The sequence below is a fragment of the Gouania willdenowi genome, chromosome 11 (assembly GCF_900634775.1).
Source record: "Gouania willdenowi chromosome 11, fGouWil2.1, whole genome shotgun sequence".
In the NCBI taxonomy this organism is placed as follows: Eukaryota; Metazoa; Chordata; class Actinopteri; order Blenniiformes; family Gobiesocidae; genus Gouania; species Gouania willdenowi.
The window spans coordinates 19884253-19903123 of NC_041054.1; the positions used below are offsets into that span (position 1 = coordinate 19884253).

At 38.8% G+C, this 18871-nt stretch overlaps 1 protein-coding gene across 2 annotated transcripts in view; it reads left to right on the forward strand.

Annotated features, from left to right (window-relative positions):
* Positions 1 to 18871, forward strand: part of LOC114471874 (growth factor receptor-bound protein 10-like) — a 107473-nt gene that overhangs the window by 23805 nt on the left and 64797 nt on the right. Inside the window, exons 1-2 of one of the 2 annotated variants that reach the window (XM_028460850.1) lie at positions 10553 to 10782; positions 17947 to 18052. In XM_028460850.1, the coding sequence (XP_028316651.1) occupies positions 18002 to 18052 (51 nt within the window). In that variant the 5' untranslated portion in view covers positions 10553 to 10782; positions 17947 to 18001. Of the gene's footprint in view, positions 1 to 10552; positions 10783 to 17946; positions 18053 to 18871 lie in introns of those variants that run through there. The other variant, XM_028460851.1, reaches the window with a different exon arrangement.

Below are 18871 nucleotides of genomic sequence, written 5' to 3' on the forward strand. Positions count from 1 at the left end.
AGGCGCTCAGAAGACTTTATGACCACAGAGGTCAAGGCAATGGGTCTGTAGTCATTAGGTCCTGTGGTCCTCAGCTTCTTTGCAACAGAGTTGTTGGAGGAAGCCTTGAAGCAGGCTGGTACGGTGCATGTCTTCGACAACTTTCCACTGCTTTATTGAGAGTTTGTGCAAGTCTGCGTACTGGCTCAGTTGACAATGCAGAGTAGACCCTGTTTCAGCAGTAAGACCAAGAAGGCCCGTACGTCTCAGCATTTCCCCCACTTTCTCTTGGCTCCTCATGCTTACCTCCAAGCCCTGTATGAGTGATGCAGCATTCCCTGAACCTTCTGCTCTGCCCAGGGCACCACTTAAAGAGCCTCGGCATGGTGATCATTCATAGAAATATTGGAGCTTTTAAGCTTTCCTGTTTAAGCAGTTTGATCTCATGTTTTCTGTTGACAAACATGATGAGGACAGCTGCTTGGAAGGACAGGTTTTCGCCCTCTCAGCGGCCCCCTGACGTCCAGCTTCAGCATTCTCCATAGCCACTGCTATGGCGTAGGCTCAGGGTTTTCTATGCAGCCCAGTGCTGATTACATTGATAATCCTGCTGTACTATTCCGGCTCATCTCCTTGGCTCTTCAGGTAGGCTATCATCTTGTCCTTCTCTGTATTATGGACCCCAGCTCTACCAGCCAAATGGACATAAGCCTGTTTGTTTTTGGCTGGTAGTGATCAGCTGTTTGCGACCAGCAAACTTAACCTACCAGCTGTTTTGTTTGTCTCAAAGATTAAGCCATTCAAGTCTAATTACTGTACAGTTTTTCTTGTACTTGTTGAGGTATGCATGTTGCTGACCATTTTGTTATGCTTGTTGACAGACAAGTATGTTGTCCGCCAGTCAGTGGTGGATCACAGGCTGAAAAATGGCAACTTTGAAAAGACTTGATGAACAAAAAACCACAAAATTAACAATGAAATGCTAATGCTTCATTTTTACCATTTATTCAATATACTGTACATCCATGTGTTTCAATTCCCTTTCAAAGCAATTATCTACAAAAAAAAACATTGTCTTTAAAAATGTTTTCTGCTTTTAGTAACTTAAAGGGGACATATCATGCTAAATCCCCTTTTTTAGCCCTTAAATGCATTTTGTTGTATATTTAGTGTTTAGAAGTACAGAAAAGTTAAAATTAGTCTCTTCTGTATTAAAATGCATTTCGTGACGTTAGCTCGGCGCATGTCTTAGCTCACTTGTTAGGGTTCTGCAGGTTCATCATCTTCATTTTCATCTCGCTCTGCCGGGTCCGACTCTGGCTCAAACATGTAAAGCTGGATGGACAAGTCTTCTGTTGTTGACTTTTTGTAAATAACGTGTGAATAAACATTTTCTGCGCTGCGAAATAATCGTATCTCTTCTATCAAACTACAAAAATGGCTGAACAGGGTGGAGTTGAACCGAGTGTCACCTCTGCAACCTGGAGAGGGGGCGGGGTATGAAGTGTCTCATTTGCATTTAAAGAGACAGCACCAAAACGAGTTGCTCTCAGAAGCACATCAGAAAAGGGTTAGAAAAGGGGCCTGTGGAGCTATAATAATGAGGAATTCAGACCCAAGCATTGCAGTTCCGCTTTATATAGACCACAACTGTATGATTTATATGTTAAAAGGAAGGATTTAGAAGCATGATATGTCTCCTTTAAAATGTCCACTGCATTCCAAGTTATGGAAACAAATACTCACCAACTGACACTGCTGATCATCAAGGTATCACCTGATGAATCAAAGTAAGAAAACCACAAATAAAAGAAAACAACAGTTACCACTGGAATCAATATGGGGCAACATGTATTCAGGGCTTATTCACGCCTGTTCCGAGAGCATTTTCTCCAAAAATCGATTCATTTGGACATATGTGAACACAGCAATCGCATTTGGTAGCGAAATAAAATCATTTTGAAGCCTGTGGTGATTCATTTGAGAACATAACCATCACAGCAACCGACACAACTGACTTATAACTGTTGTTCATTCTTCAATAAAGCAATCCAGTGATACACTCGGCCTCCAATCGTCAAACTAAAAAACAAAACAGTATAAGGTCAGACGCCTTAAATCTGGACAGATGAGCAGCTTATAGATGAGCTTACCTGATGCATCGTCTGTAATATCGTGTGAGTATGTAGTGGGGTTTCCATTACAGAATTTTGCAAAATAAAAGTGATATTTCTATATGTCGACAAAGTACAATTACGCTTTGAACATGTTTCCAATGAATGTTGTTTTGGGCAGGAGCCTCGTAACTCCCGTGAAATCTCATTCTCCGAGACTTCGCTGCAGGAAGATGTACGCTCCAAACCTCCTTAGAACACAGTATTTTTTTTGGAGAGAAGTGGCCATGTGACCAGGTACGGCAAGTCCTGTGACGTGTATTTGCGGAAAAAAAATTTCAATAGCACTTTTGCAACACATTTCAATATCAAAACGTCTCAAATTCTTTCTCAAGAAAGTGTGAAAAATGTTGTGATCCATCCATCCATCCATTTTCATACCCGCTTATTCCCGTTTATCAGGGTCGCGGGGGTCTGCCGGTGCCAATCTCCGGCTATCATAGGGCGCTGGGCGGGGGTACACCCTGGACAGGGCGCCAGTCCATCACAGGGCTACACAGACAGACAACCACTCATTCACTCCTATGGGCAATTTAGAGACTCCAATCAACCTTACAGTCATGTTTTTGGATTGTGGGAGGAAGCCGGAGATACCCGGAGGAAACCCACGCAGCATGGGGAGAACATGCAAACTCCACACAGAAAGGACCCAAGTGTCCACCCCAGGGCTTGAACCCAGGACCTTCTTGCTGTGAGGCGGACGTGCTAACCACTAAGCCACCTTGCGCCCAAATGTTGTGATATTTCAGTGTTTTTTTTTTTTAATTAAGGTGTTTCCATTACCAGTTTTTATTGTGCTATTTAGATTTTGCACATTTCCAAGGGTACCTGAAACACAGCTATTGCCTCAGATAAAGGGGAAAATGGGTAGTATATGGGGCTTCATGCTCAGGCTAATTTGCAGCCCTTGTCCTTGGCCAGACATTTACTGTAACATACAAGACTTAATAACAACAAATACAATTCACACAAAATTTTAAATGTAGACATCATAAAAAAGAGAGAGCAGAAAATGAGTTAAAAACTGACAATCCCTATAGTGCTCAAAACTTTCACTTGTGTATTGCACTGCTTTAAAACTATATGGGGTATAATTTGTGGTGAGGAGTTCCAAGAAATGTGCTCATTTAAATGATATGGATGACTGACCAAACAGTTTGAAATTGTTTCTGGGATTGTTGACCCTCCTTTCACACAAATCAGATGATTTTGGCTTCTGCAAAGACCTGCTATAGAAAGAAATCAACACAACTACCATCTGCTTCTGTGTAAAGGTAACTTGGTGCTCCAATCATATGAAAACCATTTTCTTGTATTGGTACCTCTGCCTTGCAGTAAGAAAGCTTTCGGTGCTGTGTTTTATTCCTGGGGTGAAGACTTAAAACCTTTCTTTAGGGTGTTTGAATGTTTGTATTGTTGCATGCATTCTCCTATAGGTACTCTAGCTTTCCCCCACTGTCCCAAAACATGTATGTTGGGTTCATTAGAGTGTCCAACTGGCTCATGGGAGTGATTTAGTATGCAATTGTATCTCCATGTGTTTGGCCTGTGGAAGGTGGACCTCAAATTGCTCTTTTTTTATCCTGTATAGGTTAAAGTGACTACAAAAACTGACTGAATCAATGAATGAGCTCAAGTTCCAGTACCTACTCCCTTGTGCCTCAGCCTGTAGCAAGAAACAGATCTGATACCCCAGTTCAGTCTGCATTAAACAATGAAAAAATCGGTGAATACACCTCTTTTCTGGGTCCAAACTAAGGCCTTCTGTCCAGTGTTTCTTTAAAATGAGTGGAACCTCACTGTAACGGCTGCAAACTCTACGGCAAACTGACAAACGTTTCTGTGTGAGAACAAAGATCTTGAAAGTCACACTCGCTTGATAATAATCTTATCAGCAATTCTTAAAGTCAGTTACCGAAGCAGGTTAGACTGCTTCTGAACCTTAAAGACAATGTGCCCATTCTTAGGTCTAACTGCTGTATTTACTCCATGGCCAGTTAAAACAATTTAGATAAGGATTAGAAGGTGCATAGAGACAGTGATCACATGTAAAACCATGTCGAAGACACAGCATTTTCTATGATTACAATTGAGTCGGAAAGAGTCAACAGTGGGTTGCCTAGATACAGACAGGCAACAGACATAGTGTTTTAAATGCCAGTCCATATTTGATAGTACTCCAAACACAAAATAAACACTGCACAGGGAGAACAAAAACTGATATAAAGAAGTGGAGAGGGGAAGATGCCACAGCACACAAGAATTGTGAAGGACAGTTACCCAGCAAGCATTTTGGCCCTCGTTTATCAATCTTGCATGAAAACAGGTACAGATTTGAGCACAGACACACGTTTCAACCTTAATTATTCCCGGTTCGGAGGCTTCACCCATGTTCAAACAAACATTGGCAAGATAAGAAACTTTTCTTAGATGAAAATCCAAGAAGTTAATTTTATGTTTGAAAGCACCGTTGAGTCTGATTTTCGTTTTGTTTTGTTTATAAAGTACGTGAGAAGATGTTCTTCTTATTTTTCTTTATTTCTGGCAGTTTTGATGCCTCTCCAAGTCGTCAAGAACAGGTATCAGCATCATTTGACGTCACGTGCGTGGGAAGTTCTGGCCACGAATTTCAGTAGAAAATGCACCATCACAGCCTGTTCAAGGCAATAGTGAGATGTGTGCGTGGGCTCATTCTTTTTAGTTTTGAACGCTTCTTCACCCAATAGCATTAAAAGACTTAAAATGAATGTTTATTTTTTCACAAAAATCCTGCCCTATGCTCCTTTAACTAAGGCATGTTTTTATCTTTGATTTTATCTTTCATAAAATAGATAACTTTCTTCTTTAGGGTGGATCAAACGAGAAGTGATGACTGGTCCCAAAGACAGACCAGTTGAAAAACACAAAACTTGATGAAGTACCGGTAATTTCATGTTACATGATCTCAGACCAGGGTCGATATACAGTATTATCCAGGATCATGATGTTGGTTCCTAAGACCATTTAGCCACCCTGATATTCCCATTTATCCACCCGCTTGCATCAAACTCAGCTTTGCACAGTATTGTGTTTGGAAAAGCAGCCTAAATCCAGCTCAGAGATGAACAATCAATGAAACTAACAGGTTGTCAACAATAGCGCTCAGACCACCCAACCACGGACACGTCCACCCAGACGCACCCACCAACACATGATGAATCATGTGTGAAACACGCTGAGCACATAATCATTCTAACTCTGGAAGAAATGACACACTTGCTCGGACTCACAATGTCAAGATGACCTTATTCCATGTGGCCTGACTCAGATGTGTTTACAGTTTGAAGCTCTGAGGTTTCAAAAGACACAACATATCTGGTTTGTGACACAACCATTAAGGACATCATCTTCTCAAACATTTAAACACACAGTCACACCGGGTAGTGCTTTGATGTCTCCGTAGCCTGTCAGACATCACGTACTGTATCTGTATTTACAACTGGAGGCAATTTAGCCTGTGGTGTTGGTATGCATTGGTGTGTATCTACTTTGACCTCCCATGGCCTGCAGAGACTCAACATCTGGGATGGCTTAATATTTCCCAACAAGGGTCAGTGGAACCTTTATGTAACAGCCTCGTCTCTTTTGTGAATCCCAAACACTGCGCTTCCACATGTTTTCTCTTCTGACCTAGTTCATAAGGAAGCTCAATGTTGTTGCCATTGCTGAATTGCGTTACTCTTTTACACATGACAAATACATGCAAACAAACAGAGCTGTGGGATAAGGCGGTCACCGTGCCGAACGGGGCCGCAACCTTCACAGCTTGCGGCCATTCTGAGAAGTCAATGTGTTTGCATTTTCCAAAAGCTTCAATATGATGCTGTAATACATACCTCTATTTTTCCAGACGGCTCCTCTCAAATGTTGACTACTGTTTATAGGTGTTTAAAGACGGTCATCAGCTAAACATACATAATTGTATATGATTGTATTCATATATTGACGTGACGGCCAAGATTTCGAAACAGTGTAGTTATTATGCAGTAAAGGCAAAAGTAATTTCAAGATATTTTCATATCTCTGTAACTTCACAGCTTGATTGTTGTACATATCTAAATCACATTTGTATATTTGTATTATTTTTGTAAATATCTGAATCATATTGGTATATATCTGTATATTATTATTATTATTATTATTATTATTATTATTATTATTATTATTATTATTATTATTATTATTATCTATCCTACTTTTTTCTACTACTGTAATGTGTGTGTTTCTGATCCCTATTTTTAACTGTCTTTTACTTAATTATACACTTATTTATTGTTTATTATTTCTTTTGTCTTTGTTAACGTTTTTATTCTTTTATTTGTGATGTGTACTGTGGCTGTAACAAAAGCAATTTCCCCCTGGGATTAATAAAGGAATTCTGATTCTGATATGAAAAAAAAATATTTTTTATAATGCACATAATGTACAACAAAGGCCCCGATGGACTTAATCTCATGGGCCCTTGTTGAAGTGTTTAACTTCCCATGAAAAGAAGAATAAACTTGTGTGTAGACTTTTGTCTCTCCATCCATCCGTCCATGTTTAGCTTGTGTTTATATCACCTAATACAGGACAACAAGCAGGTTGAATCCTGAACTTGCCACCACCATCATGGGACTAACACATAAATGCAATCACACGCAGTCAAACTTTGAACTGTGGGCTCAGACGGGATAAGAAGAATTACAGAAAAAGCAGGTTTCTGAAAAAGCACTATATTTGCAAATTCAAGTTTAAGAAATAATAATAAAAAAATGTTTTATTTTTTTATTTTGTATTTATTTTATTTGTTTCCCACTACAATTTTTTCGGACTCTTTCGATTTCTGATGTGAGCCAGCCCCCTCTTTGTTTACCCTTTGAGCAGGCTATATGTGTGCCACAGGCACTATGCTGAGATGCTAAGGGAAGATTTTCATATTTTTTTAATTGTAATGTTATATGCTGTAGAATTTAAGCTACTGTTTGCTGTCGCACTTTTGCTTAAACCTGGGTTAAAGCTTGAAGTTGTTGAATGACAGAGCCTCATTTACTTTTTATTTTGGGATTGTTCTATGCATTTTAACTCTTGAGGACAATCACAGCAATAAAGTTACACTTTTGACAATATATCTGATGTTTGCAGTCATTTTTAAGTGCATTAAAAAAATAAATAATCGAAACTCGAATTTTTCTTTAAAAAATTGGAGAATTTTTTTTTTAGGCAAAGTGGCCTAGCCCTACCTCAAGCTAAGCTTTGTTAAAAAAAACGATAAGCTTGGTGAGAAAATGCTGTGCTACGATGAACCTCAAATGTCAACAACAGTAAAGGGTGATAGGTTCATAAAGATAGGTGTTTGGAAATCTGCCATGTTATTGTCCGCAACTGTTCCTTTAAAGCATTTTGAACATATTCATATGAAGTATCTTCAACTCAAAAAAGGGTTGACAAGTTTGCTCATACATAGGGATGTAAAATGTGTACTAACCTCACTAAAAGCATAAATAAATAGTAATGTTTCAAAGAATAAATCAGTTCTAAAAAAAAATAATAGCCAGTGTCCAGATGTACTGCCAGAACCGTTATTACTCGCATCATCACAACATTCAGCTTCCAGCTGGATTGTTTCGGCGTTAAAAGCCTTTTGGCCAAAAACCGACAATGCACTTTTGGGCCATTTTTGGCTGAAAATGTTTGGTGGCCAAATTACGAATACATCAATCTGTTCACACGGGGAAACATTACACTGTCATGAAAAGAAGGAATGTTTCTAATTTTGTGGGTGCCAACACAATTTCCACTTTCTTTTCGTGCAGTGGGACACAACTTTCAAACTCGTGTGTTTGGATTGGAAGTCATTTTTTGCATTTTATTAGAATATTTCATTTATGGTTTGGGTTTGAAATCCAATTGACACATTGGTTTGCAATTTATTCCCAGCAGCTCCACACAAATTTGTGCCGCACAGCACAACAAAAATTCACATTTGCATTTGGTCCCAAACGCCAAGCAGCATGAAAAAAGCCATTCCCTTCTACACTATTATGTTAAGAAAAATTGTGTTGCCACGCACAAAAAATGACACAAAGTTACTAACCAGGCTGCTTGAACATCCACCTGAGTTAAACCAGAGAGACATTCAACCAGATAAAGCCTCTGTACCCATTGTATCCTGATAGAAACCTTATCAGGCTTTGTTATTTTTAACTCCTGTGTTATGGCTGCGTCATGCCCATAGGCACTAAGGTTAGCTGTTTGTTTGTGTGCTGGTGAAAATATGTGATCAAATTTGACATTGTTGCAAAGACTGCAGGCAGTGCAGCAGGTAAACATTTTAGACCTGCCACAGAACACGAGCAGAAAAATGAAAACACTCTCAACAGGACTACTAACTTTTTCAGAATTATCAACACACTGAAAGAATTTAAAAGCTCACTGTGATTGACTGTAAATATAATGGTTTGATTAATGGCCAGAGGTGAAAAATGTACTGATGTATTCTACTCAAGTAGAAGTGCTGTTACTTCAATGAAATTGTACTCAAGTACAAGTAAAGTGAAAAGTAGCTCAATTAAATATTACATGATAAAGTAAAAGTTACTCGTGACTCTCACCCCCATGTTTATTTTTGGTTATAAATCTTGCCACGATTTCCATGAAGGAGTTTGCTGATGACAATCTACTTTATCTGCCTGAGCTAAAGCAAAGGTTCTCACATTGACCACAAAGATCACATTGATCCTATTGTAACTTGCTTACAGATGAAAACAAGGATTTTAGAATTTATATTTGGAGAGATTGAATGAATCTTCATCATACTGCAAAAGTATATATATATATATATATATATATATATATATTAGGGATGTAACGATTCACTCAACTCCCGATACGATTCGATTCACGATTCTGGGTTCACGATACGATTTTCTCACGATTTATTTTACAATATGGGAATGTTGACAAATGACTGAAAAATATTACTTTATTTTTTTGGGGAAAATACTGTACTATTTTCCTTTTATTTTTCATTGTCAAAAGAATCCCTTGATAAACTATTCAAAATGATGCAATTTAACTAAAAATAAATCTTGAATGAAATAAATAAAGGAATAATACAAATGTTATATATATAATAGTTATTTTTCTTTTTAAAAGTGCAACTGAAAATGTATTTTGTGCCTTAACGATTGGACTTTAAAAAAAAAAAAAAAAAAAAAAAAGTCATTTTACTGTATTTACGTCAGATATTTGTTTAGACCAGCAGAGGGCGCTGGTAACCCAGTAGTCGGTTGGCATGCAGTTATTCCACCAGTGAAGAAGAGAAGCTATGCTAGCAGACAGAGTTAATAGAAAGACATGACTTTTACAGATATTCACGTAATATTACAGATATACTTTTGGTGCTAAAGGAGTAAAGAATTATTTATGAGCATGTTTAACAGTAAATGGCGGCCAGAAAGAAAATAGTAGCAGATTCCGCCCGTCACGTCCGCTTCTGGAAGGATTAATATATAGCGCCCTCTGCTGGTTAAAAAAAGTACTGCGATTCAATTTTCAGAGCATCGATGTGAACCGTGGTACCTATGAATCGATTTTTAACTGCCTTACGATTAATCGTTACATCACTAATATATATATATATATATATATATATATATATATATATATATATATATATATAAAAAAAATAAAAATAAAAAAAAAAAAAATATATATATATATATATATATTTATTTTTTATTTATTTTTTACTGATGGCCACTTCAATTTTTAGTTCAGCCGTTGCAATAATACATTTCATCCAAAAGGAAGGAATAGGACATGTAATTTGTCCTACCTTGAGTCTCTCCTCCCTGGTCCCTTTCCCCTCCCCCTCCACTTAGGTGTAACACTGCTCTCCCTTTTTATATCCTCCCTGCAATAAAAGATTTCTTACCCTTCCTTAGGGAGGGCTGGTGATGGTCACAATTAAGCAATAAAATAAATCAATTTATTTTAAAATAAATCAATTTATTTTATTGCAATGACAAAACATGCATTGCTGTCTCATGATGATTGCACTTCTGTGTTGACCTTTGACAGCATGTGCAGACAAGTAAAAAAAAAAGGAAATGTCTGTGTGACCTTTTTTCATTACAAATAAAAGCATATGCAAAAACAGTATTTTCTTTTGAGTTTTAAAAATCTGGTCACCCTGTTATTATAGTAACGTGAGTACTTGTTATCCATGACTTTCACCCCTGTTAATGGCTGTATAATGTATGGGGACAGTGAGTGACAGTGGTTTCCTTTAGCTCAGTGTGCAGAGCGCGGAGGGGCGGGGCGGAGAGAGGCTTTCCTTTCACACAGTCAGCTGGTTGGTGCGCGATCTACGTGCGTGCGTGCGCGAGCGGACGTAAGGTGAGGACTACACGCCACCAGAGAGAGTTTCTCCATTCCTCCTCAGTGGATGAGTGTGTTTGTGTGTGAAGGTTGAAACAGTTTGCGCTGAAAGCCAGAAGAAGAGGAGGAGGAGGAGGAGGAGGAGGAGGAGGGTCGAAGCCCACCGTGCGCTGCGTCTTTACGCGTGCAGGACTCGCTGTGGAGCTGCGTCCTGTTCCTCTATACCGTGAGTGCACCGTGTGTGTGTTTCTGTAGGGAGTGCTCGCTGCCTCTGTGTTTCACAAGTATTGCAACTCTCAGGAAACGTGTTGTGTTTCTGCAAAATTGTAGAACATTAACAGAGTCGTAAATAACCATGTTCTAGATGTGTTGCCTTTGACATGCGACGTGCATGTATGCACAGACTACTGCAGTAGTTCTAGAAGTTTGTTTTGGCTCAAGTACCCCCTTTCTCTTATTTCTGAAGCAAGTACCCCCTTCGTCCTACTAGATTTTGCTCAGAATACTTTGAAAAAACAACTACAGAGCATAATGATGGAATGAATGAGTGATAACACACATTTTAAAGACTCTATATTTGTAAATAAGTGGAATGCAACAGTATTTTGTGCCTTCTAAATAGAGTTATTGCTGCAGTTTTTATTATTTCCGGTCCCTCTCCAATTCACCCCTGGTATTTTCAGTTCATGTTCTAATCAAGATCATTTCCATCATCATTATTACGATTATCATTTTTAACTAAAAATAAACAACCTATAACAACCATAATTTGTCCTCTCTCTCTCTCTCTCTCTCTCTCTCTCTCTCTCTCTCAAGTACCCCTTGTAGTGCCATTGCGTAACCCTAGGGGTACACGTACCCCATTTGAGAAACCCTGTGCTACTGCTCTATAATGTTGTGCAGCTTCTAAACTGAATGTCAAATGCTCATTTAGCACAAAGTGTTGAGTTTGGAGTGGGTCCAAGCAAGGAATGGTCATCAATTGTGGTTGATCACGTGTTTCACTGAGTTTTAAATAGGGTTTTAATGAGATCATAAATCAAAGCAATGCCCAGAAACCACAATGTAAAAGATTAAAGATGAGAATAATCTAGCTCAAGTGTATAGGATAATTCATTTTTCTTGTCTTTGCCACAGGTCGATAATGTTTTTGGTCTCAAACATGCAATAATAGTATTTCATGATTAGATTACTTTGAACGTTTTAGTAAGGTTTTGAACATAATAACACAAAATAAACTGAAGTGCACATATGCAATATAAGGTTAAAAATAATGATCAAAATGATGTGATGTATTTATTTTATGTGTTCTGTTGTTGATGATGTAAAGAGGAAATGCTCCAGTTACATCCTGCTCCATTTACCTTCAAATAGAAGAGAAAGTGCCTCAATGGTGCCGCTTTTAGATGGTGATTCCAGTCAAGATCATAGAAGTCTTCAAATGTCTTCCATTGATAAGCCGAAGAGATAAAGAACTGCCATAAAACACTTACCCTTTCAGACATTTATTCAACCACAGCTGCGAAAATAGCTGACAAGTTACTGGTATAAATGCAATGTAGTCTAGTGTAGATACTTAGACAGATAAAGACATGATGGACACTATCAGTTTGTCCTTCCCGCCTCTTTCAGTCACTGATAGTCTTCATTTTGAGCTGCACGTTCTGTTTTCCATCTTTCTACCGCTGTGTGCAGCTTCAACTTGAGTCATAATAAAAGACCAGTGTATGTATTTGATGTCACGACACCAATGCAGTCCAACTGTTGCTTCAAATACCGACAGGTGAATGAAATTATCTGATTGTTTTTCTTATTTAACTAACTCCCAGACTCGAGGCCGTCATTTTTCTGCAGCCACGATTGCCTGTAATGCCGATTATTTCATATCCTTCAATCAGTTCCAACTGTGAAATGGAAAAATAAGCACATGAGTCCTTCTCCATTAAAAGAGGGAAAGCTGTCTGACTGCATCACAATGTATGTAGAGTAGACATACTGTCGTAGAGCTTTATTAGCTTTGACTTAATGTGGACAAATCTTCCTGAGCAGCATCTTTCCTTTCTTTTTAGATTTCATCATGTCTGACATGGATCATGTGTCACTGATGAACATATAGCTGGCTAGTGGCCCCCAGTTACCGGTGGATATGTAATGGCTGCGGTTCTGCTGTGGCACAGCGACGGAGCCGATAATGTGTCAGTTTCCAATGCCTTTGGATGCTCTGTGTCACGGCTCCGGAACGAGTCCGGCGCCCTCTGCAACACGTGCGCAGAGGTTTCATTTTTGCCGGACATCGGAGCATCGCGGATAAATTCAGCAAAAATGAGCTTGTGCGGGCCGGGAGGTCATGCACAGACACAAATAAAATATCAGGTTTATTTTCAAAATAAAATACTCTCGTGTCCGTGATCATATTTTCCTCCATCCATCTATTTTCCGACCCTGCTAACTCCCTCAGGTTTGCGGTGGACTTCTGGTGCCTATCTCTAGCTTTCTTCAGGCGCTAGCAGGGCTGCACGATTGTAGCCAAAATGATAATCACAATAATATGGATCAATATTTTAATCACGATTATTATTCACAATTATTCATGCTGTTAAAGAGAACATCTGTTTTTTAAAAACAATATGTGAACAGTTTAGAGTTAGGGATGTAACGATTAATCGTAAGGCAGTTAAAAATCGATTCATCAATTGACATCGATACTTTGAAAATTGAATCGCAGTACTTTTTTTGAACGCTATATATTTATCCCGTCTCTTGTCCAGCATTGTACGCGGCGGGCGGAAAATGCTACTACTTTCTTTCTGGCCGCATTCTACTCTTAAACATGTTCATAAATGATTCCTTTCCCCTTTAGCACCGAAAGAATATCTGTAATTTTACGTGAATATCTGTAAAACCCACGTTTTTCCATTAGCTCTGTCTGCTAGCATTGCATCTCTTCTTCACTGCAAGAATTTCTGCATGCCAACCGACCACTGGGTTACCAGCGCCCTCTGCTGGTCCAAACAAATATCTGACGTAAATCAACTGTTTAAGTCCAATTGTTAAGGCACAAAATACATTTTCAGTTGCACTTTTAAAAAGAAAAGGAACTATTATGCAGTTTTGCATTGTTTACTATAGAACCAGAATTTAAATTAACAGGCTTCTTCTTCATTTGTATTATTCCTTTATTTATTTCATTCAAGATTTATTTTTAGTTTAATTGCATTGTTTTGAATAGTTTATCAAGGGATTCTTTTGACAATGAAAAATAAAAGGAAAATAATACAGTAGTTTCTTGCTTCTGGTAGATTGGCAGAGGCAGGGGGAGGAAGTGAAGCGGTTTAGGGCGGGACATCGAGATGTTACTCAGAAACTCCGGATAGCAGCTTTAAGCTTAAGCCTATAGATTTTAAGCAAGAAACACCAGCCTGTCAACATTTTCTCTCTCGAGTGTCCACTGGATTAATTAATTAATGAATACTAACTAATTATGTACTGATATCATGGGGACATGTCCCCACCTCAAAAAAACCGCAAACCTATCCAGTTTTTTTGCCTGTCTTTCACCGCCATGTTAAGTTGGCATAGTATCATCATGTCAACTTGTTGCTGAGAGTCACACAGGTTGTGTTCCCCAGTGCGACACACATGGAACAACAAGCGCGCGCAGCTGACGTGACCTATATATATGTCCAAACCCAGGCTGACCGGTCTGGTTCCGTCACGCTAAGGTCAGGTATGATATTTTATCCATTCTGTGTGAGAGAAGCTCAGAGGAAAAACAAGGAGGGAGAGGGATATACTGACATCTATATGATGGATCTATGTTTTATTTCTACCTGGCTTCATCCCAGCTGAGTGAGCTGACAGCTGAAGCAGAGAGGGGGCGGTGCTTATGGTTAACATACTTGGCTGACCACAGAGCATATCAACATGTTGCAAGTAAAGAAAAAAAAAAAAAAAGAAAGCAATGCTGCACTTTATTCTCTCAATGTTGCTCACTTGTTATTAAGGTAGTTTAATGAAGCCTTAATCATGTGTTCGCCCCCGGTGGTTGACTGACTACTGGGGTTGAGCAAGTTCGATAGATATGCAGCAGAGCTCGCATTATAAATGTAAAAATTGCAGACGATCAGGTTAAACGTACAGGCCAAAATTGTAATCATGATTAAAATTTCATTAATTGTGCAGGTGTACACTGTAGACAGAGCGGCTGTAGATCGTATTTCATATGTAAATATTGAAATTATCCATGGTTGAATCACAATAATCTCCACAAAAGTGGCAGATCTACAGGGCAGGACACAGTCGTTTCCTTTCTGCTCCTCTCGAAGTACACAAACTGTTCATATGGTTTTTTGTGCTTTTCTTTATAGAGACAGCAGTTACTCGTGAAATGTTCAGTTGAGAATTTAGTGATGCAATTTCTGTGAGCAGGACGACCTAAAGATAGCAGAGCAGAGCCCCAGTGGAAACGGTAATTATTGAGGTGAATGAGAAGGGGGGGGTATGTCGTATTTGTTTTATAGAGACTTGCATAACAGAGGCATGCTGGGAAGATGGAACAACAATTTAAATTTGAAGGTTATTTTCAGTGACAATACATCGATTAAACCTCCCACTGCTTACTCAATGTAGACTGCATACTCTAAGGCAGTGATTCTCAACTGGTGGGTCGGGACCCAAAAGTGGGTCGCGGACAGCTGGTCAAAAATAAATTAATACTTAAAGGTCCCATGTCATGTTATTTTTTACCCATCTCCATTTGTTCTAAGAACCACAAAAACATAGTATTTGAGGTTTTTTTTCCCAAACTCGCCTGTTTTCCAGAGTTTTAACCTCTGAAAAGTCACTTTCTGAGCAACTATGCACAAACAGGCTGATTTGCGGCCTACTTATGCATATTCATGACTGGGCGTGCCTATAGACCGGACATTGACTTCCTCCTCCCCACACGGTGACATAGGGCTAGAGGACGGCCTGCCCTCCTCCCACCCACTCAGTAGCCGAGCCCGTGCTGCTTTATAAATACAAAACAGAGCGTGGGGGCGGGGCGTTTGCCGGTACATACATGGACTGTAGAAAATACATATATAAGACTGCTCACCTTCGTGGGAACGCCTTCATCAAATTGGAGCGAGTTGTTTGGGCTCGCCCTGCAGTAAGAATGGAGCAAATCACCCTCTAACTAATGATTGAGGGAATCAATGAAAAAAACACTTTGGGCATGTGTTTGAAGCCCAAATAGCACTTTTATTATGTTTAAAGCTAGGGATGTAACGATTCACTCAACTCCCGATATGATTCGATTCACGATACTGGGTTCACGATACGATTCTCTCACGATTTATTTTACAAAATGGGACTCTAGACAAATTTTTTTTTTGGGAAAAAAACTAGAAAATACGGTACTATTTTCCTTTTATTTTTCATTGTCAAAAGAATTCCTTGATAAACTATTCAAACCAATGCAATTTAACTAAAAATAAATCTTGAATTAAATAAATAAAGGAATAATACAAATGAAAATGAAGCCGATTAATTTAAATTCTGGTTCTATAATAAACAATGTAAAACTGCATAATAGTTATTTTTCTTTTTAAAAGTGCAACTGAAAATGTATTTTGTGCCTTAACAATTAAACAATTAAATTAAAACCGTGATTGCAATGATTTACGTCATATTTGATTGGACCAGCAGAGGGCGCTGGTAATACAGTGGTCGGTTGGCATGCAGATGTCTTGCAGTGAAGAAGAGAAGCTATGCTAGCAGACAGAGCTAATAGAAAAACGTGACTTTTACAGATATTCAAGTAATATTACAGATATTCTTTCGGTGCTAAAGGGGTAATGAATCATTTATTAACATTTTTATGAGTAGAAGGCGGCCAGAAAGAAAGTATTAGCAGACTCCGCCCGCCGCCTACACTTGTGGATAGCGCCCTCTGCTGGTTAAAAAAAATACTGCGATTCAATTTTCAGAAAATCGATATCAACCGTGATACCTATGAATCGATTTTTAACTGCCTTACGATTAATCGTTACATCCCTATTTAAAGCACAGAAAAATTGATTTAGCTTAACATGGACCCTTTATTATCGTTCATGTTGGACTTGTATTTTATTTTGACAGTCATGCTGTGAAATGCATGTTACACAGGAAAATATATAGATTTATGTTTTAAAATGTGTTTTCAACCGCTATTTTAGGTTGAATTAAAAAACTGGGTCATGATTTAATGACCGTGGTAAAATGTGGGTCCCAGGGTGAGACCAGTTGAGGACCCCTGCTCTAAAGAAGCCCAAACCACATAGTTATTTTCACTTCCTGCTTCTCCTTTCCTTTCACACCGTTACAGTCCTGGACTCAGGCCGAATGTGAGGAAAACAGCTGTTAATTTTATCACCCTCATTTTGCTCGATAAATAAATACATGTGACATATGTAGTTCTGATTAGAATTAAATACTGCCGCACGTGATAATGTTTTAGTAACAAATTAACCATTATTTAAAAGTTTATTTTCATTGAAACATTGTGCAAATGTTTTCAAGTGTTGCAGAATTGGTGTATGGGTTGTGGTTTGTTATATATATAAGAATATATTTTTAAAAACAGGTGGATTTTCGAAATATGACAATTGTTACATCTTACAAATGTTACATTTTATACGAAGAGTTAAAAGTTGTTTGCTAGTAGCTAGTAAAATAGGAAAATAGTGTCGCATGTTGAAACTTAAACATGTCCTATTTTTTGAAGTTACTGCCAACCTTCCTTAATATCTTACCCTCTAGTTAAAGTGAAACTATGAACATTTAGTATTTAAGAAGTTATTTTCTAACTAGTAGCCCTTCGGACTATACAGTACCTATGAAGTAGCTCACAGTTTCAGAAAGGTTGGTGACCCGTGCTTTAGAATTTGATTGAAAATGCTGCGAGTCCAGCCAAAACAATCGCTCCAAAATTCACCTGCCTAATCCGCTCTAGAATTCGTTTGCTTGTTTACACCGTCCCAAATGAAGCGGACTCTCCAAGCAAAATGTTCTAGGATTCACAGGTGTGAGCGCGCCCTTAGTCTGCAGGTGATCAGAAGTCATGTGCTTTTAGTTTGGAGAGGGTGTTGCATTATGATTTAAGCCCTGGGCATCATTGTTGGCGTGTGCATAGTGTTTACCCTGAAATCAGTAGGATCATGTTCATCCATGTATGTACATTTGCTCAGCAATGTTTTCTCTCCGGGTGAGAGCAAGGTATTGGAATCTATTCTTGTAGATTAGACGGTAAACCTATTTTCTGTGTTGGTTTGTGGTTTTTGATAACCCAAACTACTATTCATTGTGATTTATTGTCTTCTAATTGAGTATGTTCTTTATTCTGATGTGTGTTCTTCCTCTATTGTAGAGTACTTGTGAGACCGAAAGGTATTTTCCTGTTGAAGGAACACTGGGGCGACACCATGGCCTTGGCAGGATGTCCTGACTACTTTCTACGTCACTCAAACTACCAGGTAAAGATTTCAATTTTTGAACAAAAAAACCCCTACTTAATAATAAAGACTCCTATTTTTTATCGTGTGTTATCATGCTGAGACTGCCTCTGCAAGAAGATCAAGGGTTTGATTCCAGACTTGCACAATCCTAAACATCTTCCTGGTCTAAACTGAGATAGGCTACAGATTATGGAGCACAGTAACAACAACTACACAGAAAAACAGTGACGGCTAGAAACTGCAGTGAGCTAAACCCACCAGGGACTAGAAAGAAGAGTGAAGTCAGACGATCAACGACATTAAGAGAAGACTCGGCCACAAACTGGGGTCCAATGAACAGATAGACTTAAGGCCAAAGAAGTGTCAGTCACAACCAAATAGACTAAGATTACCGAACACTAGCTGTAGAATACTGAAATATGGCAAAAACGTCTTTACGCTTTCGTGAGGAGGAATTTCAGACGTTTCAATATTGAAATGTGTCTCAAAAGCGCTATGGAAACACTCTTTCCGCAAATACACGTCATAGAACGCGACGTACATGGCCATGTGACGCAATGTACCTGGTCACAGGACGCAATGTACCTGGTCACATGACGCAATGTACATGGTCACATGACCACTTCTCTCTGAAAACACATGGCACGGTACATGTAAACAGAAAAGGAAGGGACATTTCTTAGAATTATACTTGAAAATTATGACTGGCACATTAGATGTGAAATAACAAAGGAATACTGTGTTATAAGGAGGTTTGGAGCGTCCATCCTCCGGTAGAGAAGTCTCGCAGGATGAGATTTCACAGGAGTTACGAGGCACCAGCCCAAAATACCCTGC